The sequence below is a fragment of the Emydura macquarii genome, unplaced genomic scaffold (assembly GCF_026122565.2).
Source record: "Emydura macquarii macquarii isolate MOO-44397 ecotype Brisbane River unplaced genomic scaffold, CSIRO-AGI_Emac_v2 contig_318, whole genome shotgun sequence".
NCBI classification, from domain to species: Eukaryota; Metazoa; Chordata; order Testudines; family Chelidae; genus Emydura; species Emydura macquarii.
This window is the reverse complement of record NW_027130455.1, coordinates 14,582,990-14,607,089: the sequence shown is the minus strand read 5'-3', so window position 1 is coordinate 14,607,089 and position 24,100 is coordinate 14,582,990. Positions and strand designations below refer to the sequence as shown.

Here is a 24,100-nt window from a genome sequence, read left to right as displayed (position 1 = left end):
ACTAACAAACGATTAGGTAGGAGGAATGTAGAATAAAAGAAAAGTGCTGCCTTTCACGTGACAAGCAGTCATATAACTGGGGAGGAATGTTTAATAGGAAGTGATGATTCCTCTATTTTGAGGATTTTTGGATAATGATTGTGGGTCAATTTCAGAGGCAGTCTAAGTTGGAGTATCTTGCACTTTCTTCCACATGCCTTACTTTGTAAATTACACAAATTCAGATTCCTCTGTGCCCAATTCAGACATGCAACCATCCTTCCTTACAGTATCTGTCAGACTGGCAAATACCAAATCTTAAAACTGCTTCGCCACTACTGAGGAGCAAATAAGAGCAGGAGGAAATGCAACCCCTGGGTCCTACCTACTGAGAGCAAATGAATCATGGTCTGTGGAAGAGCTCTGCAGATGTGATTTCAACATTCCACACATGCTTACAGCCATTTTTGGTGTCAAATAATGTTCATCAATGCCAAAAGCCCTATGTGGATCAATTAGAGATGGATGCTGCACACAGAAGTGGCTGAGGTACACAGGAAAGTGAATACTCTAAATATAGTGTTTATAATGGGCTCAAGTGATTCTCTAAAACCTTTGCTTGTCACACACCAAAACCTATCCCACGAAGGGGTGCACAAGTAATTCCCTAGGTCCAGAGCACATACAAAGGGAAAATACATAAAGACTAGCCTCAGCTCTTAGGACAGCAGTTCTCAACCATGTGTATGCGTACTCCTGGGGGTACAGAAGTTCTTCGAGTGAGTGCTCATGTCCATTCCATTGTAGGTGTGTACATGCCTCCGTGCACAGTTCCCGGAACTTTTTTCCCCTTAGCAGACCCCCTAGGGCTGGCTCTGGTGCCCCTGGAGTCCTGCGTGCATGCCACGGTATATGAGGCACTGCCAGTCCTACGCCCCTTCAGTTCCTTCTTTCCGCCCATGACGGTTACTGGAACTAGCCTTGCTCTCAGCAAGTTCTAGACCCCTTCTTTGAACTGTTTGTTATTCTAAGTAGTTTAGTTAGTTTTAAGTAGTTGTTAAGTGTAGTTAGATAAGCAAGTCCTCTTAGGGACTTAGAGAGGCCGGGCTATGCCCCGGTCGCCGGGATTCAAGCCATGTGCCTCCTGCGGGAAGACCTTCCTGCTCAGTGACCACAATCAGTGCCTTAAGTGCTTGGGGGAAGCGCACAGGAAAGATAAGTGCAAGATCTATAGGGCTTTTAAACCGAGGACTCAAAAGGACCTAGAGATCCAGTTAAAAGTCCTATTCATGGAAGCAGCGCTCCGCCCGGTGTCTGAGCCGTCCCGCTCCACCTCGGCACCGAGCGTGACCTCGGTGCAGAGTACAGCGCTGGCACCGGCCTCAACTCGGCACTGAGCAACATCAGTACACAAATACACACCGCCCCCTTTACTGCATTTCAGCTCCTACCTCCCAAATCAGCACTAGGTCCAATAAAGAGATCAGTCATTTAAACTCTTTACTGAAAAGGTTCCCTCTGACCCCAAAGGGTCAGCCACAGCACCAGTTCAATATAAGTTTGGATCTTACCTAAAATACCACGCTGCCAGCCAATTCTTTAGTAACTAATACTGAAGGTTTATTGTAAAAAAGAAAGAAATAAACCAGAAGAGAAATGTTAAAGGGTCAAAGCAAATCAAATACATACAGATGATTGTAAGTCCATATACATCAAGTCTCTGGGAGAATTGTGGAGTTGCAGGCTTGTACAGTTCCTCTGGTGTACATCCAACACCTGGATGGGTCTAAGTCCTTTGGTTCAGTTGCAAAATGAATAGATCCAGAGGTAGGTGTGTGTCTGCAGCTGGACAGGAACAAAGACAAAATAGTTTCTGTGGCTTGGCCTTATATACCCTCTGGCCCTGGCCATGCAGCCTTGTGGAATATTACAGGAACTAAAATGGAGTCCAGAGTCACATGGGCCAATCCTGGTAACTCTTCAGGTATGCCTTTAGTTTCTTCCTGGGCCCCTTGCATCCCTGAGTGTCCTAATGGGCCATTAAGCAGGCTATTGTTCTGTCGCTATCCTATCTGGGGTGTTTCCCAGGCAGCACAATTTGAAATACAGATGTCTCAAATATAGCTATAACTTCCATTTCACATATCACACATGAACATAAGTATTACTATCTGACTTAGCGTATTATAACCTTTCTAACAGCACCTGACATGGCATATCTCACATGAATTATGATGATTTTGACACATTGATGTTACCCAATATGACAAATGTTCTCCCCCCCATCTACCCAACATGACACATTGTGCCGAGCAGACACCTATTCGACTGGGTGCTCACAGTTCCCCCACCAGTCCTAGCCTCCCTAAACTGGTGGTGGACTCCCAGGGCAGTGATGGAGGGCGTTCCATTCAGGGAACTGGTCCTGTCAGTCACCCTAATCTCCGATGCTTCAGATGTAGGATGGGGAGCCCACATCAGCGCCAACCTAGGCACTCAGGGGCTCTGGGCGGGTGAGGAGAGGCACCTGCACATCAATGTGAAGGAGCTGAGGGCCATTCGCCTAGCGTGCAAGGTGTTCCTCCGATTCCTGTCAGGCAGAGTGGTGCAGGTGCTGACGGACAACACCGCAGCCATGTTTTACATAAACAGGCAGAGGGGAGAGCGCTTCTCAGCCCTCTGCGAGGAAGCCATCTGCCTGTGGGACTTTGCCGTGAGGCACGATTTCCACTTGACTGCCTCTCACCTCCCGGGAGTGAGGAACGATGAGGTGGATCGCTTCATCAGGTCGTTTCTATCCCACCATGACTGGTCATTGCACCCGGAGGTCGTGCCTACGATCTTCCAGAAGTGGGGTGTTCCCCAACTGGACCTATTCGTGTCTGCCTGGAACACGAAGTGTCCGAGGTTTTGCTTGCTCCGGGGTCACGAGAGTGGGTCGATTTCCGATGCGTTCCTCATCGACTGGATGGGGTCTCTCATGTACACGTTTCCGCCCATTCTGCTCCTGCCCAAGGACCTGCTGAAAATAAAGCAGGACAGGGCGGACATTATACTCATTGCTCTGGCCTGGCCGAGACAGCATTGGTTCAGCATGCTGCTGGACCTTTCGATCGCCCCACCCCTGGAGCTCCTGAGACTGCACAACCTTCTCTCCCAGGACCATGGTCGCTTGTTGCACCTGGACCTAGACTCCCTGCACCTCACAGCCTGGAGGCTCTGTGGCTGATAGAAGGAGAGAGAGACTGCTTGGCACAGGTCCAATAAGTCCTGCTTGGCAGCAGAAAGCTTTCAACACAGCTCATGTATTGGGCTAAGTGGAGTCCCGGGGTATTCTGCCCAGCCTCTCTCCTATTCAGGCAATCCTGGAGTACCTACTCTAACTAAAGCTCCAGGGTCTGGCGCTGGCCTCGCTGAAGGTTCATCTGGCGGCCATTTCAGCCTTCCATCAGCCGGTAGAGGCGAGATCCCTGTTCTCCCATCCGATGTCAGTCAGGTTCCTCAAGGGGGTGGAGAGGCTCTATCTGCAGGTCTGTGACCCAGTGTCTCCCTGGGATCTCAACCTGGTCCTCTCAAGACTCCCGTGAACCCCTGGCTTCATGCCCCCTGCTCAAGCTTTCATGGAAGGCAGCCTTCCTGGTGGCCATTACCTCAGCTAGGAGGATCTCTGAGATTAGGGCCTTGACCTCAGAGACCCCTTATACAATATTTTATAAGGATAAGGTGCAGTTGAGGCCTCACCCAGCCTTCCTGCCCAAGGTGGTTTCCCAATTCCATTGTAACCAAGATATTTTTCTCCCCGTGTTTTTTCCCAAACCGCATGGTTCGGCAGAGGAGAGGAACTGGAATTTGCTGGATGTGAGACGAGCCCTGGCCTTCTACATCGAGCACACAAAGCCGTTCCGGAAATCAACGCAGCTCTTCATCGCAGTGGCTGTCCGGATGAAAGGCTCACATGTCTCCACCCAGCGCATCTCGTTGTGGATTACATCATGCATCAAGTTCTGCTACGAGCAGGCGAGGGTGCCCTTCCAGGAACCATCACAGCGCACTCAACCAGAGCTCAAGCCTCGTCTACAGCCTTCCTGGAGAGAGTGCCCCTAAAGTGCATCTGCAAAGCTGCCACCTGGTCGTCAGTGCATACCTTCACGTTCCACTACGCCATCATCCAGCAGGTGAGAGAGGACACGGGATTGGGTAGAGCAGTGCTGAGGGCAGCTCACCAGTAAATCCTACCCACCTCCAAGGTATTGCTTGTTAGTCACCTAGTGTGGAATGGCCATGAGCAATCACTTGAAGAAGAAAACAAGGTTACTTACCAATAACTGATGTTCTTTGAGAGGTGTTGCTCATGTTCATTCCATAATTCATCCTCCGTCCCCGCTGCCAGAGTTGTCAGAAAGGGACTGAAGGGGTGCAGAGCCAGCATTTGCGCGGGACTCCAGAGGGCACCAGAAACGGCCCTATGGGATCTGCTAAAGGGAAATAAGTTCCGGGAACCATGCACGGAGGCGTGCACTCACCTATAGTGGAATGGCCATCTCGAAGAACATCAGTTACTGGTAAGTAACCTTGTTTTTTCCAGGGGGTACATCAATTCATCTAGATATTTGCCTAGTTTTACAACAGGCTACATAAAAAGCACTAGCAAAGTTAGTGCAAACTAAAATTTTATATGGACTGACTTGTTTATGCTGCTTTATATACACAGAAATGCATATTTATATTCCTATTGATTTATTTTATAATATAGTAAAAATGAGAAAGTAAGCGATTTCTTCATTAATAGTGTGCTGTAACACTTCTGTATTTTTATGTCTGATTTTGTAAGCAAATAGTTTAAGTGAGGTGAAACTTGGGGTACACAAGACAAATCAAACTGAAAGGGATACAGTAGTCTGAAAGCCACTGTTTTAGGAGATTACTATGCTTATAAGATATGTTGGTTCAGTTTTGCAAATTGTTAAATTGTACTCAAGGTTCTTGGACAGCAATGTAACTTAATTTTATTTTGCTACAAGAGAATGTTTAAATACATAATCTCATACATGGAATATAAAATTCACAAGACACTAGCAAATTCAATATGTAAACAATACACTGCAGCCGTCTGAAAATGCCACCATACAGTACTATATACAACACCTCTCTCACCTATGCAGGGACTACTCAGAGTTAACATTTACTCAGTAGGAATACAGATACTGTAAAGAACTGATGTGCTGGCACTGTTACTGAATTGCACTTGTGGCGAAAAAGAATCTTTTGAGAGGACGACTTGAAGAAAATGAGATTGGTTGTTAAACGGTAAAAAAAAAATCCCCTATCCTGTCATGTCTTAATGTTGAAATTTACCAGCCATTGGCAGAAGGTAAAAAGATCATGCTCTAAGTTTGGTTTAGAGTAGTCAATGGGACCAATTTATTTCATCAGGATTCTGGCGCTCCCCCCCTTTCAAGAGCGATCTGGGGCAAGAGCATCAGCAGTTTCATGCAAGAAATGTAGTATTTTCACATTTCAAATCAGATTCCACTTTCAGATAAAGGATGTGGACTGTATCGGTGAGTTCTGAACCTGCAGCAATGGAAAGAATTCAAAAGCCAACCTTTACCTTGCTCACGGTTATATACACACATTGCCAATGTGACATTTCCCCTCAGAAAAGGGATATAAGAAAAAATTCCTCACTTGTTTGGCTGCGTGAGTGGAGGAAACAGTGTCAAAGGAGCGGGCATTTTAGTCTTACAGCTACTGGTCATTTTGAATCCATATGATCCAGCTTCATGCTGGGAAAGGGATCCTTTTGAAAAGACTTTATTTTAACCATTTTATAAAGGTGGGGGGGACATACCTCCACCCATCAGCGGAGAGGAGAATTGGGATGGACTACAAACTGCAGCTCCTGTAATTTAAGATGCACAGATGTCTCAGAGTAGGATCTGTTTGGGTCTGACATTAACATCCCCAACACCATCTTCTGTAGGACAGCGCCTTGCATTTGGTCATAACAGATGGTAAACACTTTTCTTTGGTGGGGACATGAGAGTGGGAGAAACGTTCATGATAACAGAGCCTTTCCAAAATTAATCATGGGACATGCTCTCTGGTTCCTATGCCAAAAAACTTTCTGATTTAATGTAAACAGGGATTCTATATGAGGCTTTTGAAAAAAGGCCACTGAAAAACCTATCAGAAGTCAAGCAAAGGTTTCCATATTTTCCATTATTCCATTTCCATTATTATCCCTAACTATTTTGACCTTTAGTATTACAGAGAATATTTCTTAATACACATTAAGAATCAATACAAGAACAAAGGCACTAAGAATATCCACAGTAGCCTATGACCTAACAGATGGTCTATGATCTGGGTGGCCTTTTCTTCCTTTAATCCGTAGTGCACTTGTTCCACTGGGTCTATTTCCAAAATCTATAAAATCCCAGTGCTATTGCTAGGCAAGTGAAAACAGAAGCTGTAAAAAAAAAAAAAAAAAGAGGAAATAATTAACATAACATTCAACATCACCTTGTGTTACATGCAAGGAATTCATTATTGCCACAGATAGAAGGAGGGATAGAACTCTAGAGGGTACAACACAATCTAAAACAGATTATTTTATTTTAAAAATGCTTCTCTCTAAATTTCGATCCTTTCTGATTACCACAGTAGTACAAAAGCTATTTTAGGGGCTGAAACACTTATGACAAATTTTCATTACACAATTTAAAAAAATTTTCAAACCAAAAGACGGAACTCAATTAACAATACACATATCTGGTACAATGTCGAGGTAGCTAAGAGCAGAATGGGTGAAATATCAACAACTCTCTTTCTGTATTAGTTGAGCCAGCAGCATAACAAATGGTAAAACAGAGTTAACCCATGTTGAGTTCTTGTTGGATTTGCTTTCTCACGTCCACAATTATTCGATCATTCCCCTTTCACCCACTTCCAATTCAGTATAAGTTTCCTTGTCTGCAGGCAGAATGGGAAATTAACCTCATCTGAGCTCAATTTGTTTTCTTAAATCTTACATAAATTACCAAATTGAAAGTATGTTTCTTTGAAAGCTTGACTGGAAAGTTCACTGCTGGTTGTAGTTAAGGTACACTGATCAAGGTCAAGATCTCCCTATATATCAGTATGTCCATGCAACAGAAGTCATAACCTTTTAGGACTTTTTAGAGCAAACCAACTCACACCACCACCACATCAGGCTCTATGGATATATACCACTTCACTCCCTATAGATTAGCTTTAAGCCTCAGAACAATTCTTTGGTGGTTTAGGTGGGCCCACAATGGTTTTCATCACTGGGGCACCTCTGCAGGCTGACTGCAGCAAGGATGAATGTCATGGGATTAAGGGGTAAGGGAAGCACTTTTTATATCCTGTACTCATGTCCCTCCTATTTCAATTTTGGGCCCAATCGGATCCCACTGAAGCCAGTGACAAACCCCCTCAAGTTTTTTGCTGATCCACGGTTTTGGGTCAAATAATCCTCTTTAAATTATGAAAAAAGAGAAACAAGAGATGTCCACTAGCAAAACAACCTCTTGAGGTCCTTTTAGTTCAACCTTTCCCATCATTTACTTGATCCCTTGCCACAGACCCAACCTAACAGAGATCATATCTTTAATTTGTCCTCTTGACAGGTATTTTTATGATCTTATTTTCAGAATTATGTATACATGCACATTTTGTTTGCTGCTCATGTTCCAATGTGAAAGAACTCAGGAACTATGACCAGCCTACAAAAGTAGCTTTCAAAGAAATGATCTTCCCAAACCTGGCACTAAGAATCAAATTTTACATTTCTGAAACACACTATTAATGCCACTCCCCTTCAACATACCTGCCAAGTAACGTATCGTCTCCAGTTTATTCGATTCCATGAGAGTCTTTAAGGAGGCTATTTCAGTATCAATTTTATTACTGATTTCTGCAATAGCACTGTTGGTACTTGAATCCTGAAATATATTATAAGACATGGCATACACCTAGGTCTCATCTCCTGCTCCCTCAACTTAATACAAAACAAAACAAAACACAGACAGCAAAGCTGTCAGCTATGCTAGCTAAAGAGAAAAATCCATTTAAATCAGAAACCTCAAACCCCTTGTTGAATTAAGATGTGTTGGTTATATAAATGAGCTTAGAAGATATGCAAAGCGGTACATAATGCAACTGGAGAGTGCTTTGAAAGGGGAATAACAAAGAAAAAGTTAAAATTTTGTGCCAAATGTCCCAACTAATCTGTCTGTGGGGAGCATTCAACATGGATATATATTTTGATTAGCTTTTAAAAAATATTCCCCTTCCCTTCCCCAAACTGCTTTATGAATTCAGACCCATGCATCATTTATTCTAGTGTTCTGCCCCTGACAACGGCCAGGAACAGATTATTCAGAGAAAGGTACACAGTGCAAGAAACTCTACAGTGCACAGTTCAGAAACAATCTGTCCGAAGGGGAAATTTCTTCCTAACCCCAATCAGTTACCAATTGGCTATGTCCAGAGGGTTTATATCTTATATTACTTGTACTGTCTACCTAGCAGTGACCTTGATTTAGCACATTACATCTCTTCTAACCTTCATTAAGCAGACAGACCTATTTCAATACTCAAACAGCATATTTAAGACCTTCTACAGAGCAGTTACTAGCTAGAAAACATATGCGACACATGGTAGGAAGGGAAATAACAGCCAGTTATTTTGTCTAGAGAGAGAGAATAATTCCTGTATGTTTTACTATAGAAACATGGTACAGTAAGTTCTGTATGAGTTTAACTGCAGTACTGACCACGAGTAAGCACCTAAATAAAAGTGGCCTGATTTTCTCTGAAGTGCCAAGTACCCACAAAATCCATTAGAAATATTATGGAAGAGGTGGCAAATTAGACAGTGCTGATGTGCAAGGCAAACGAGTGAGAAGTCAAAGAGCTGAGTGATATGGAGAATGCTAATGTTGTTAGCTGTTACAGAGAACTTACAGAATGGCAAGGGTTTGAGAGGAAAGGTTAGGAGCAGTTTTGGCTGTGTTGAGTTTGGTGATGAGACACCTGGAGGAAACTACAGAAACAGGCCAAAGATGCAGAACTGGATGAAGGGAGACAAGTCAGGAGTGGACAGGCAGACTTGTGAATCTCTGATGTACACGGAGGTACAGCCATGTGAGTGACTGACGCATGAAGTCTGAGACGAGGAGGTCCAAGGACAGAGCACTGCAGAGAGCAGGTTTGAAAATTCTAACCAAGTGTAAAGGACCGAGGGTCCTGATATTCTTTGTGAGAACAAGTCTTCATTAAAATAAATATACATTGTATAGCGTTACTTGTGCTAGAAATGTTAATATAGAATACAGCTAAAATATAAGAGCACAATAACCAGCATAAAAAGTCATGAATAATGTTCTAAAGCTTTATGCAAAGAGTTTATTTTAAAGGAATCAGATTGGATGCATTAGTTCAAATACTACCACAGAACATGATCCAGTTTATGGTATTCATACTTGTACACATGTATATGAGGATTTTAATGTGTGCGTAAGCAGCACAGGTTTAGGCCATGTGGTAAAAATATATAGAACTATATGGCCCCATCTTGCATTTCTCGTACACTCAAAATCCTGCTAACTCCAGTGACAATTTTGGGTACAGGAGGAATGCAGGACTGGGTCTATCATATAAAATTGTCAATTATTAATACAAAACAGCCCTTACTCACTTTTTTATGAAACTCTGTAGTTGTTTCCATAAGATTCTTTTCCTGATCTGTGAACTATAGATTAAGAAGGAGAAATTATAGTCTCAGTAATGGAATACAGCAAACAATTGATAAAGACATCTTTTAAAAACAGCTTACCATATCTGTCACTCTGCTCCTTTCCAGGTTTATGTCTAGCTTAGTATCAGCTCTGATTTTACCAGTTTCATTCTTGAAAACAAATGAAGATAAAAGAAACCAATTACACACTTCCCTGAATATTAGACTATATAAGTACTTGCTGTTTACTTACCATTAGCTGCTGTTTAACTTGATCCAACTCAATTTTCATTTTCTAGATACAAACAAAAAAAGACCATTTTACAGAGTTAGCGAAATGACTAACCATTTTAGTTGGATAGTCAGACCAGTGTTATCACATATTTGTTAAACTGACTGAATTGGATCACTGAAAATTATGGTATTTCAGGAATAAATCATTTTATGGATAGACCTGTCTGTCCCATATTAAGCACGCTAATGTTGGTCAAACTTCCAATATCAATTATGTCTGATATCTAGATCCATTTGAAATTTAGTTAAAACCAAATGGATCAATGTCTATTGATAGTGCAACTATGCATTTTGTCATCTTGAGTATTGGCTCATATGTCCTAAGGATAGCAGCAACATCCATGAATATACAAAATGCTGTCAGGAAAAGGAAAGCAAAGTAAAAATATGCAAGTCACCAATTTTATTGAATTCTGTGTCTCATAAAGAGTTGCACACTTTCCAGCACTGTATGTTAAATAATGGTAAGAGGCCATAAATAAAAATACAGAAGACCATTAAGGATTGAAATATGGGTTTGTTTTTTCTGGGAGAATTTTGTGAATCTGCATCCCAAATTTACATGTATATGAACACAAAATATGCTGCTCGCAAGGCAGAGTCATAGATAGATTTTTAATTTTTAAAGGACAAGAAAACTAAGCTTTCAATATTGGTGAAAGTATCAGTGATTGCTTGTATATAAATAGTTCATTCCAAAAGAATACTTCTCAACATATTTTGCAATTTATTTGTTCAGTTAGAAAGATTCAGTAGTACCTCATTCTCTGCTCTCAGGTTTGCAAATTCACTTTTCTCTAGGATTACCATATCTTTCCGAATGGAGTCCAAATGTGCCATTATCTGCTGCAGAGTTATTTCCTAAGAAATAATATAGTAATCACTCAGAACTTCTAAGAAATGCCAAGACCTTTTCAAGCACTGCATTTCAACAGGAAGAAAGAGATTTGCTTAGGTCACAGAAAGCAAAGTTTTGTTGTGCATGAAATCATTAACAGGTGACTCTTGGTCATAAAATAGAAAAAACAACAAAATTCACACAGTAACAGACAATGAAAAGCTGGAGTTTGTTCAAGGGATTCAGAATGATTACTTTTGCTGTTTTATAAAATAATTCTGAAACCAAGATTAAAAAAAGCCACAAGTATTTGGTATTCCAAGAAGTTTGTCGGTAAAATAGACCAGAATTCCCTCACTGATCCTTCATTCACCACTTTGTTTTGATGGCCCATCTAAAATGAGCTGATAGTCTCAGTCCAGTTCCTGGAGGACATAATCATATTTAGCATTAATGAATCCTCCTTGCTGTAAGGGTTGGCTGGGAGGCCAAGCACTGAATGGTGATGGATGCCAAAGTACCGTCTCACCCCAAGAAGCAAGCAAGTGTGATGAGGCACAGTGGGAAATCTCACTGACTTACCTTTGTGTGGACAGTGTTCAGCCTCCAGCACTGTCGAACTGCCAAAAACACTAAATTCACTTCAACTTAGAATTTTAAAAAATAATAGGAACCCTTAGATTTGAAGTGAACAAAAAAGCTTTATTGACCTCAGGATCCTGCAGTACTTAAAGATCCCAGATAGTTTCACTGTATTGTTCCTTTAAATTCTAGTGATGGGGAATTGTGTGGGACCCTGCTTTTGAGGCCATTGGGCTTAGTGAGAAAGAAAATGCTCAGCCCCAATTCAGGCTTCAGGGGAGTTCCAATTCCAATTCAAAATTACCTACACCTGAGCCTGATCCCATTTCCATTGAAGTCAATGGAAAATTGGGTCTGATCCCTAATTTGCTGAACACACAGTGTTCGTTTCCTACAATTCCTTACAGTACTTTGTGCTCTGTACAGCACTACAGTACTTTGGCTGTACAGTACAATACTTTGGATCTATTATCTCCACACTTCAACTTAAAATATTCAGCCCCAGAATAATTTAATTTAACATTCACTGAGCTACACCACATTATTACATGGAAGTTACATTTGGGATCTAGGTGTTAGGCAATGTACATTTATACTTCTTTAAACACAGCAGGGTCTCAAAGCCAGTAGGGTTTCCATATTAAATAAAAAGATAAAAACGGAACAGTAAAAACACTCAAGTTCTTGGGTTCACCTCTACTGCCATGATTTAGTTATTCATGGTAAAAGTTCTCAAAAATTTTAAAAAGAACAAAGGGAAAAAAATCTGTTGGCAATAAGACTCTATGGTTTAATAATGGAGAAGTAATTTGTGCTTACTTGCATAACCTCACTGAGCATAAGTGGTACATAATTCTAAGCCTAGTGTCTTTGTGATTAATTATTTAAACTATTATTTTGCATCAGAGTCTAGTGCCACTGATCTAGTTGTCTACTTTGTAAAGAAAGTAAAATTCTTAGACCCTTTCCATTTCACATATTTGTTAGGGTGAAATTAATCATCCTCCCCTGCATGCCCAGACTTTACAAGAATTAGCTTGAACCTACAAGTTAAAGAAGACAATCAATACGATCCTTTGCATGAAGAATCAGTGAGTAAGTTTGAACTATATAACCAAATGTAGAGCCAAATGTAAACCAAACTGTAGAGCCAAATGTGCAGAAAGAGTCGAGATCTTCATGAATCAGTTTTGGTGGTTTTTAATTTATCAACAAGAAACCAACCAAGACAAATACTGTATATCTATGCTGCTGTTAAACAAAAGACACAGGCTACTTTCCCCTACCTAAAGCATCCATATCATTTTTAGCTATCAGGATAATCTTTCTTGAAATTCACTTGCTGTCTTAAACTGTTGTGCAGTGCTGCTGTGTGTTGTTAAACAGTTGCTGTCTCTCACCCAGAGGCTGCCTTTCAGTAGCAGATGAAGCTATGCCTGCATAGCATTTGTGTATCATTCTTACTTTTGGTTCCTGTGGGATGAAAGGTGCTATAGTAAACGCATGGTATCACTTATCATTCTCTAACTCAATATCAGCTAGGATTTGAGGACAATCGGACTCAGTAAAGTATGCACTATACTAGTTCTCTTATATTTTAAACAAGAAAATATGCACTGCTATGTTTTATAAAGTATCATTTGTGTTCATGAAGCTTCATGGATATATAAAATGACAAGGAATGATTTATTACCTGCTGAGCTTGGGTCACCATATCCTTATAGACTGTGTCTAGGCTAACATTTGACAAAGTTGTTAACGCTGATACAATGGTCTCTGCTTGTTCTTTACCAAAACCTGGAAGACAAAAGCCAATGACCTTTCTGCAGGTGCCGCATGCAGTAGAAGCGCAATCTGCAACCGTTCAATTGCCACGGGCTATTTAGTTTTGGTGTTTTTTCTAATGTATAATATTTTCTCACAAATACTATATAATAAATCGAGTTTATCCTTTGCTACAGAGTGTGCATCCTAGGAAAAAGAGTGAAATAAATAAGGGAATCCTACATAAGTTGAAATTGCTCCACCTCCTTTGGAACACATTCAGACTGGGCATAAAGCACATGCAACACTGTTGACTTCAAGAGCATTGCACCTGTTTACACCTGGCCAAAATCTGGCCTTTAGGACTCCTACTTACCACTGCTAATACTTTGTGTGTAGTTTGGTGTGGTTCTAAAGCTTTACCTTCCCTGGAGTCTCAGTTATTTTTTTAAAAACTAGCTAATTTTTCTAATTATCAGCCCAATCCACACCCAAGCTGCATGGAAGTTCTGAGAATGTCATGAAATAAGTTTGTACTTTAAATACTTTACACTGGAAGGAGGCTGGACTCAGAGGTCTCTTCCCTTCTCTAATGCCTGTGACCTGTATATTTAGAGCCTAATCACTGTAATATCTGTTCTTGTACAGAAGACAAGACCACATCAAAGACAGGTAAACAAATGTGAGAAAGAAAATGTAAAGTTAAGTGTTTAGGTAAATCTTAGAAGACTGCACCCAAGCAATGCAGCACAGGAGATATGCAAGATGAATCACTGATAAGCCCAATGGAGGGCTACATGAGATATGATACTAATGTATAAAAGGGCAAGTGAAGGACAGAATGCTAGAATATATTCAATCTCCTACCTCAGTCATTTTAAATCAAACCTTTTAAAGGAACATTGTGTTTACATAACCTAAGCTTGGGGGCTAACCTGACCTGAGAAAAATTTAACAAAATTTAAAATCAAAGTGTTTCTATGATATTTTCTTTAAAAAAAATTCTAATGGAACCTTTTTATTGCTTGGATTTAAACATTCCTCTGAAGTGTTTGCATCCCTGACACTGCAATATCATAGTAGTGCATAAGAACTAGATATATATTTTTTACAGTGTTTCTACATTGTCCAAGCTGAGTGAAATGAAAAAATGTAAATAAAAAGCTTAAATGAGGGAAAAGTCCATTAGACTTTTTCTTTAAATTCAGTTTCAATAAATTAAGGGTTTATTAGTAACTGATAGGAGAAATCTGTATTTTAAAAGATGATTTTAATATGACAGTTATTTTTTAAATTTTAATGATACATTTTACACTTGTAGAGTGCATTAAGTTTCTCTGATGAAAGGCACTATATATAAGCTTCCACACTCCTACAAGGTATGTAAATGTTACTGTACTGAGTTTATTTTGATGGCCATATAGACAACAATCTACATAGAACTCCTCCATCTACACTCTATGGCTAGTAACAGACATGCATAACACAATAGGAATCCCTTAATACTTCTGAGAGAGTAGCAGTATAATTTCACTCAAGTTACTTAATAGGTATTGCTCACCATGCACTTCCAGCTCTCGTACTAATGCATGGGTATCAAAGGTTAGCTTTCTCTGCTCCAGTGGAGTTATTTCAACTCTTCTCATATCGTACGACTTCACAGGGGCCGTGGCAACAAAACCTGAAAATGGCAAGCAGCCAGTATAAGTAGTTGTTTACTCATTTGTTTTTTGTTAGTTTTATCCTGGAATGCAATAACATTAAAGGGTTTTTGCTGCATAATCTTTCATTGTGGAAAGGAGGGCCCCAGTATACTAATGTGTGTACAATAAAGAAGGCTGGTCTCTTTCAATGGCTTGATTATACAGCAGAGGGAAGTAGTCAGTCTACCCAACATTTTCTTCTGCCCCTAATTGTTATAAATCTTAAAAATTGTTCTCAGTGTCTTCACAAACGTTTTTTCCACCACTAGGAACGCAAACAACAATCCCAAATTCAGGCATCTTGTGCTATAGCCAAGCCTGTAGGTACACCAAACAACAAAATACTGTGACTGAATAACTTTATGATTATCAGTAATATATTAAATATTAAAGGAAGGTATTTAAATTAAAAATTAAAAGTGTAACCGTTCTAATGTAGCCAGCAAGAAACAGGTTGTACAACCAGCTGGCCCTCTATCAGAAAACTACCCACCCCCACACAAGCTGCATTCTTCACACCAACTTCTTCCCCAGCACCCTTATTAGCAAAGGGATTGCATCTTCTATACAGTGACATGCAAAATTGTGGAGTTGTGTAAATAAATCACCATTAAATGCAGAGCCAGTTCTCGGGAAGAATTTACTGGCTCACCAACTAACCAATTAGGCAACAGACTCTGACACATGATTTTAGCACCAAATATATCATAGATTTCTTGAGTTAGGGATTAATGATATTTACTGTGTGAAAGCTGACATCCCAGAGGATATAAAGAACTGGGATATGAAGCTTTAACAGTTCTTGCAGAAAATTACAGATGCAGGTATGAGTAAATCACAACTTTTTCGTTCCTCTGTGCATCTCCTTCTCCAACCTGTTTTCAATAGTCTCCTAACTGCTGTTCAGCAAAACCTGTCTTTCACGTTTAAATCCCTGCTGAAAATCCATTTCTTGTACAAATCCTTCCTTGTTTCCTACCACTAACGCTCTCCCTTCACTAAACTGTTGCCCCAGTCTTGTCATGGCTTTGATTAGAAAAAGAAATATAAGTCAGATTACCCTTTGTTAACACATAGGGTCAACCTCGACCAGCTAAATCAAGGCCACTATTAATCTGCATCTACACTAGGGAACTAGCTGTGGTTAATTAATCCTTACCTCACTTCCTATCTATACAGAGCCTATATTAAATTTAAGATGATTGGGATAGAGAAAAAGGTATTATTCTGTTTAAGAAATGCATGCAAATTGGGCATAGGGCTATAATACAATATTTAAGTATAATAATTCCCAGCTTTCCAATGATATAAAGCATTCATTTCTAGCTCTGATGATTCACTAGACACCAGACTTTATACCACTAAGGCCTATTAATTATACAGGCCTACTTCACTCAGTCCTCTGATCTTGCAGCGCTTTTTTTTCCTCGACCAGGCCTGAACATATTATATTAGTTAAAAGCAGTAGTACTTTTCTGAATAGCAGTTTCAAAAACGTATTATGTCAATGTACAGTTGTAAACTTTTGAAAGAACGACCATAACGTTTTGTTCAGCGTTACGAACATCCTCCACGCCCGCGATGTTCGTAACTCTGAGGTTCTACTCTACTTTGCACGCACTTTATTGAATTTCAGCTTGTTGAATACAGACCAATTCTCCAGTTTGTCAAGGTAATTTTGAATTCTAACCCTGCCCGCCAAACTGCTTTACACCCCCAACCCCACACGCTACTTAGCAACTCTTTCATACGCTACCGAACTCTCGACTGCCACCTCTGCTCTGCCAGCGATTCCAGTTTTCTGTGTCAACTCGTTACATTTCCAAACCAGCACTTCCTTGCTTCCTCCCTCAATACCCCCTTCGGCCTACAAGGAACTTCCCAACAACACCTGCAAAGCCACCTCATTGTCCTCCTCCAAATCCCTTCTTCGCTGTGCCGCCATAGACCGTAGTCTGGCACCGGGTAAGCAGTGACCGCGGCCAGTCACGCTGACCTGGATTATCTCACTCTGCACCCCTTAGCCCCCATAACCCCCCGTTGTCTTTTGCCTTACACCTGGCCTGTAAGCTAACTGCAGCAGGGGCAGTGTTTTTGTTGTTCGTACAGCACCGAGCACCCTGGGCAGTGACTGGGGAACCCCCTGGCACAACACTGCTGCTGCCCCTGACCTGCTGACACCCCCGCCTGCTGCACCTAGGGATGGCTGGCTAGGAGCTCACCCCGCCCAGGGCAGAGTGGGGCAGGCAGGGTGAGAGAAAAAGGCCCGTCAGTGTGGGACAGAGACCCCCTCCTGCAGGGGTGTCCTCACTGGGGGGGGGGGGGAGACACCATGGGACGATCCCGGGGGGGAGGGGCGCGGATGTTCATCACGGGGGGGGGGGGGCGGGGCAGAGGCGACTCTCACCTCGCCCCGGAGCCGGCAGCGCAGCGCGCCAAGCCAGGCCCGGCCGGGAGCCGCCTCCCGAGGCCAAGAGCCTCCGGCCCAGCCCGCCGCCCCGCATCCTCGCCGCCGCCGCCCGGGGCCCGCGCGCAGGCGCACACAATCAGCGCGCGCGCGCCCTCCCGCCCGCCAGGCCAGTAGCGCAACGCCGCCGCGCGCCGCGCCGCGCCGCAATGCGCTCTGGGAATTGTAGTCTCGTGGTGCGGCGCCGCGCGCGGGGCGCTGTGGCCCGTCTGCTGCCCTGGCGCGGCGCCCTCGTGTGGCCTGGAGCGGCCAGGCGCTGCGCAGCAAGTGGATGCACGGCACGTGCACTGTCGTGCACGCCCATAGCTCGTGCACAGGTACGCACCCCACTTTGCATGCACACGAGCATGCACGCAAGCATGCACGCACACGCACACACACACACACACACACGTATGCACACTCCTTTGCATCACACACCGACATTCATAGAATCATAGAATATTAGGGTTGGAAGGGACCTCAGGAGGTCATATAGTCCAACCCCTGCTCAAAGCAGGACTAACCTCAGCTAAATCATCCCAGCCAGGGCTTTGTCAAGCCTCAGCTTAAAAATTTCTAAAGATGTTGATTCCACCACCTCCCTAGGTAACCCACTGCAGCGTTTAACCATCCTCCTAGTGAAAAACTTTTTCCAAATATCCGACTTAGACCACCTCCACTGCAACTTGAGACCATTGCTCCTTGTTCTGTCATCTGCCACCACTGAGAACAGCCTAGCCCCATCCTCCCTGGAACCCCCTTTCGGGTAGTTAAAGCCTGCTATCAAATCTCCCCTCATTCTTTTCTTCTGCAGACTAAACAAGCCTAGTTCCCTCAGCCTCTCCACATAAGTCCTGTGCTCCAGCCCCCTAATCATTTTTGTTGCCCTCCGCTGGACTCTCTCCAACTTGTCCACATCCTTTTTGTAGTGGAGAGCCCAAAACTGGACACAATACTCCAAATGCGGCCTCACCAGTGCTGAATAGAGGGGAATAATCACTTCCCTCGATCTGCTGGCAATGCTCCTACTAATGCAGCCCAATATGCTATTAGCCTTCTTGGCAACCAGGGCACACTGCTGACTCATATCCAGCTTCTTATCCACCATAACCTCCAGGTCCTTTTCTGCAGAACTGCTGCCTAACTTGTCGGTCCCCAGTCTGTAGCTGTGCATGGGATTCTTCCATCCTAAGTGCAGGACTCTGCACTTGTCTTTGTTGAACCTCATCAGATTTTTTTTGGCCCAATCATCCAATTTGTCTAGGTCACTCTGTATCCTATCCCTACCTTCCAGGGTATCTACCACTCCCTCTAGCTTAGTGTCATCTGCAAACTTGCTGAAGGTGCAATCTACCCCATCCTCCAGATCATTAATGAAGATGTTGAACAAAACTGGCCTCAGGACCAACCCCTGGGATACTCCGCTTGTAACCAGCTACCAGCACATTGAGCCATTGTTCACATGATCTAGCCAGTTCTCTGTCCATTTTATAGTCCATTCATCCAACCTGTACTATTTTAACTTGCTAATAAGAATACTGTGGCAGACCATATCAAAAGCTTTGCTAAAGTCAAGGTATATCACGTCCACTGCTTTCCCCACATCCACAGAGACGGTCACCTCTTCATAGAAGGCAATCAGGTTGGTCAGGCATGACTTGCCCTTGGTGAATCCATGTTGACTGTTCCTGATCTCCTTCCTGTCTTCCAAGTGCCTCAAAATGGATTTCTTCAGGACCTGCTCCATCATTTCTCCAGGGATTGAGGTGAGGCTGACCGGTCTGTAGTTCCCTGGATCCTCTTTCTTCCCTTTCTTGAAGATGGGCACTATATTTGCCTTTTTCCAATCATCAGGGACCTCCCCCACTTGTCACGAGCTTTCAAAGATAATAGTCAATGGCTCTGAAATTCACACATAGGCACACACACACCATATGCACACACACACACACACACATACCTCTGAGGCACACGTTCACACGTATGCACACACCACACGTGCACACACTTGCGCAAAGGTGCGATACCCACACAGATGCTCTCCTGCACTGGTAGATGCACGGACACATGCACAGTTGCACACATTTAATTGTTCAGTTATGCTGGTGCCTCCCATTGTGAATCTTCAGTGAATCTCCCGGACACTGAATCCTGGAGCAGGTAAGAATTTTACATGGCTGCAAACAGAGCTCAGTACTTGGCACATAGATACTTGTATGGGTATGGCTTCGCAGAGAGGGTCTGAAACTTCCTTTGGTCTCCTAGAGGTGTATTTTTATCACTTGAGAAGCTCATCTGTTCTTGAGCTGTGATAGATGGAATCACAGATTATCTTAAACAAGAGAACTATACACACAGACACCACGGAACAGGCTTCCACACCACTCCAGTTCCTTCCAGCTTGATCTGGCCTTGTTTACCATCAGGGACCACACAGCAGATAGAGACATCTAGTGGCTGAATTATTTAACTTCAAGTAAATATCATTTCATGAACTTCAGCTTCTCAGGCCTTGTCTACACTAGAAAGTTTTGTTGATGGTAGTTTTTTCAGTAATAAAATAGCTCTATAATAGTGCTCACGCCCTTCCACACAGCACTCATTTTGTTGCAAAAACGCATCCACACTTGGTGCTGTAATATTGGCAGTGAGAGCAGTGCATCGTGGGCAACTATCCCACCGTTCAACTCAGCAGCTTCTGCCACTAGGAATTCTGGGATGGGGGAGAGGAGCATGGAGCAGCATGGGTGCTGGCTCAATGTCCCATGGTGCATTCCGTGGCGTCATTCATTGCATTGCTGGCAGCAACTCACTCCATTTTTTCAACAGCTTCCTGCTGTTTCCTGCGCGTCCCCCATCTCTGCCTGAAAAGATGGATCCCGCGCTACTCTCCACAGTTGCTTTCAGCGTTCTGAATACATCGCGGCTGGTCGCGCAGTACATCATGAGCTCCAAATCGGAACAGGAATCTGAGGAGCCTGACTTGCTGAGTGACATGCAGACAAACAGCACTGCATTACTGTTGTCATTCACGGAGCATCTGTACAGGGTGAACCGCTGCTTGTGGGAGCGTGAGACAAGCACTGCGTGGTGGGATCGCATCATTCTGCAGGTCTGGGATGACGAGCAGTGGCTACAGAACTTTTGAATGTGCAAAGCCACCTTCATGGAACTCTGTGCGGAGCTGGCACCTGCCCTGCGGCGCAAGGACACCAGAATGAGAGCTGCCCTCTTGGTGGAGAAGCATGTGGCAATCGCTGTGTGGAAGCTGGCAACTCCAGACTGCTACCGGTCAGTCACTAATCATTTTGGAGTCAGCAAGTCCACCGTTGGAGCTGTGCGATCGCAAGTGTGCAGGGCCATTAATCGCATTCTGCTGCAAAGGACTGTGACTCTGGGCAATGTGCATGAAATAGTGGATGGCTTCGCAGCAATGGGATTCCCTAACTGTGGCGGGGCAATAGATGGCACACGTATCCCAATTTTGGCACCGGACCATCTTGCTACAGCGTACATCAGTAGGAAGGGGTACTTCTCTATGGTACTCCAGGCGCTTGTGGATCACCGTGGGTGTTTCACTGACATCAACGCAGGCTGGTCAGGAAAGCTGAATGATGCTTGTATCTTTAGGAACACTGGTCTATACTGGAAGCTACAAGGAGGGACTTTTTTTCCAGACAAAAAGATTCCAATAGGGCATGTTGAGATGCCTACAGTGATCCTGGGAGACCTAGCCTACCCACTAATGCCTTACACAGCAACCTGGACAACAACAAGGAGCGCTTCAATAACAGGCTGAGCAGGTGCCAAGTGACTGTTGAATGTGTAGGGGGAGCTGGTGAAGTGCAGGGAAGAAGTTCTGTTGTGGCTGGGGGATGGGGGGGCGAGCTTGCATGAACTGTGTCTGCAATGACACTGTTGTCTTTAGAAGCTCTTCCATGGCCTTGATCATTTGCTCATGGCCAGCTAAAATTCTCTCCTGGTTTTCCTTCTGTTCCTGTCTGTCCATCTTCTGAGATTCTGACATTGATTGCCTCCATGCCCTTTTTTCTCTTTTGGACGCCTCAGAGGACAAGCGAGTTCCTGGAATATCTCCTCCTTGCTTCTTCGGGGTCGCTTCCTTATCAGTTGTCCACCAGCCTAGGGGCTTTGGCTGCAAAGGTCCCATTTGTGTAAGAACAAGAAATAATGAACAAAACCATTATTGTGAGTGCCCTAACAGTACACATGAATCACTGTGAAACGCACCTCGTTCTCACGGGCCCCCTGTGCAGAGCACAGCTCCTTGATCAGCCTGAGGATGGTGAGTTGGGGGGAGGGCAGACCATCCAAGTAGGTCTAGGTTCTGTGTTCTGGGTGGGTGCTCGCTTGGGGCATAAATGCAGGTACATGGGGAAAACAAATTTCCAATTGTGCCACCAATCTCCACAGGCAGGGGCCATAGAAGCAGATATCTCACTCCTTAGAGTCCGCAAGGATGGTAGGATGCATCTCCTCCATGTGAGCAGCTTCAAACCAGGTCCCTATGCTGCACGACTGTGTGCTGCTTTGGTTCCCGCTCAAGTGATTGCCAATTGGCATGGGAAAGTGACCTACAATGGGGGTAGAAACACAGCTGCTCAGCCAGGAATCTGAGGGAGAGAATCGTGGAGTACCTCCAAGAAGTTTCCTCGGGGTCACACCAGAGGATACCTGTGAAATCTCAGTGTGCATTAATGTGCTTCTCAGCCATATTGCCTAGATGTGCAAGGGAACGGGAAAGCACATGCAAACACAGCTACTCCCATGTATTTCTATCCCTTCAAGCACCTGTATGTTTTAGCCAAGCTAAGGACCCCCTGCCTCCAGTACATAAGCAGCATCAGCTTCCAAACACTTACCAGAGCTCCCCTCTTCTGCACCTGAGAGCCTGAGCTGAAGGCCTGGGGCTGGCTGTAGCCTTCCTGGGTTGAGAACAGCTCCTCAGCAAACAGACTGTTCCCCAGCTCCAGGTCATCCTCCAGCCCCACTTCCTCGTTGATGAGCTCTTGGTCGAGGTTTAGTCCAGTATCTGGTGGTCCCGGGGCCACGGAGGTGTCTACAGGTGTCTTGGGGTGGATGAGGGGTCGCTGCTGAGGATGGATTCCAGCTCTTTGTAGAAGCGGCAGCTCATTGGAGCGATGGTTTGCCTTCCTGGCCTTGTGGTAGCTCTGCCGCAGCTCCTTGAATTTAGCTCAGCACTGCGGCGTGTCCCACTCAGAGCCCTTCTCTGCCATGGCGCGAGAAATCTGACCGTAGGTATCAAAGTTCCTTTGGCTAGAGCGGAGCTGGGACTGCACAGCTGACTCCCCCCAAACGCCGGTCAGGTTACAGCAGCTCCAGTGTGCTCCAAGAGGGAGAGCGTTTGCTGCGTGGAGCCACTATGGTCAGCTGGGAAGATGAGATGCAAGCTCTCCACGCCGACCAAGCAGGAAGTGGAATAAAAATTTCAAACTTATCACGACTGCAAAGGGGGAAGGGCGGGTAGCTGCAGAGCAGCGGAGTGCAAACGGATGTCCAGAGTGGTCAGGATTGGCATTGTGGGACATTTCTGGAGGCCAACTACTGTGACAAAAACATACAGCAGTGTCTACACTGATGATTTGTTGCTTAAAGTTTGTTGCAAAAAGCTCTACGCCTCTTGTCAGGGTGGTTTTATTTTGTCGACAAAACAGGGTAGTTTTGTCAACAAAAGGGTCATTGCAGTGTGTACACCAGGATTGTTTTGTTGACAAAAGGTGGCCTTTTGTCGACAAAACTCTCTAGTGTAGACCAGGCCTCAGTGCTGCTAGTTTAATCTCCAGTTCTCGCTGCTATAGCTTCACTCCTGTTACTGCCAGGAAACCAGCCACACATTGCTACTCTCGTGCTTTGCTTGAAACCTGTAGCTGTTTCTCAGCTTTCAATCATGCAAATTGTGGTGTGAGGAGATGATATCATTGCCCCTTTAATGAATGCACATAACTGTTTCTGTCTCCATCTGTCAGTGCAAGCTGCACCACTTTTGCACATTATATTACAGCAGCAATGAATATTAGAAGGATTTAAGAGCATGCTTGCACTTTGTCTGCTCATTTGCTCTCTGTTCCTGGAGTTAGTCTCTTCCCTGATCTTTTAGAAACCATGACGATTGTCTACATGCTGTCTGCTTCTGACCCAGTGAAGAGTCTCTTTTAGCTTTGCATTGGTCCTCACGGCTGAGGACGTGAGGGAGATTCCCAAACCTGAACCATTCTTTTTAGGTGAAAAATCTGAGGAATTGTCCCAGATTGAGGTGTCATTAGAGGAGGTTTTGGAACAAATTGATAAATTAAACAGTAATGAGTCATTAGGACCAGGTGGTATTCACCCAAGGGTTCTGAAGGAGCTCAAATGTGAAATTGCAGAACTACTAACTGTGGTGTGTAACCTATCATGGAAATCAGCTTCTTTACCAGATGACTAGAAGATAGCTAAGGTGATGCCAATTTTTAAAAAAGGCTCCAGAGACAATCCCGGCAATTACAGGCTGATAAGCCTAACTTCGGTACCAGCCACATTGGTAAAGAACACATAGATGAACATGATTTGTTGGGGAAGAACATGGTTTTTGTAAAAGGAAATTATGCCTCACCAATCTACTAGAATTCTTTGAGAAGGTCAACAAGTATGTGGACAAGGGTGATCCAGTGGAGATAGTGTACTTAGATTTTCAGAATGCCTTTGAC

General features: G+C 43.7%; 1 protein-coding gene and 1 pseudogene across 2 annotated transcripts; one reads left to right on the top strand and one right to left on the bottom strand.

Moving 5' to 3' along the window:
- Positions 1-4,959: 4,959 nt before the first annotated feature.
- On the bottom strand, positions 4,960-17,492 carry CCDC90B (coiled-coil domain containing 90B). 2 transcript variants are annotated; one of them, XM_067568927.1, is made up of 9 exons: positions 17,334-17,492; positions 14,785-14,904; positions 13,153-13,256; positions 10,799-10,900; positions 9,999-10,040; positions 9,845-9,916; positions 9,707-9,760; positions 7,835-7,949; positions 4,960-6,451 (listed from the first exon to the last, which is right to left on the bottom strand). In XM_067568927.1, the coding sequence occupies exons 1-9, from the start codon at positions 17,428-17,430 to the stop codon at positions 6,396-6,398; spliced, it is 762 nt and encodes a 253-aa protein (XP_067425028.1). In that variant the 5' UTR covers positions 17,431-17,492; the 3' UTR covers positions 4,960-6,395. The 2 variants fall into 2 exon arrangements, with proteins under 2 accessions (XP_067425028.1, XP_067425037.1); XM_067568936.1 differs by lacking the exons at positions 13,153-13,256; positions 14,785-14,904; positions 17,334-17,492 and adding an exon at positions 12,746-12,861.
- Positions 17,493-20,247: 2,755 nt separating this feature from the next.
- On the top strand, positions 20,248-23,570 carry LOC137165986 (uncharacterized; annotated as a pseudogene).
- Positions 23,571-24,100: the final 530 nt, after the last annotated feature.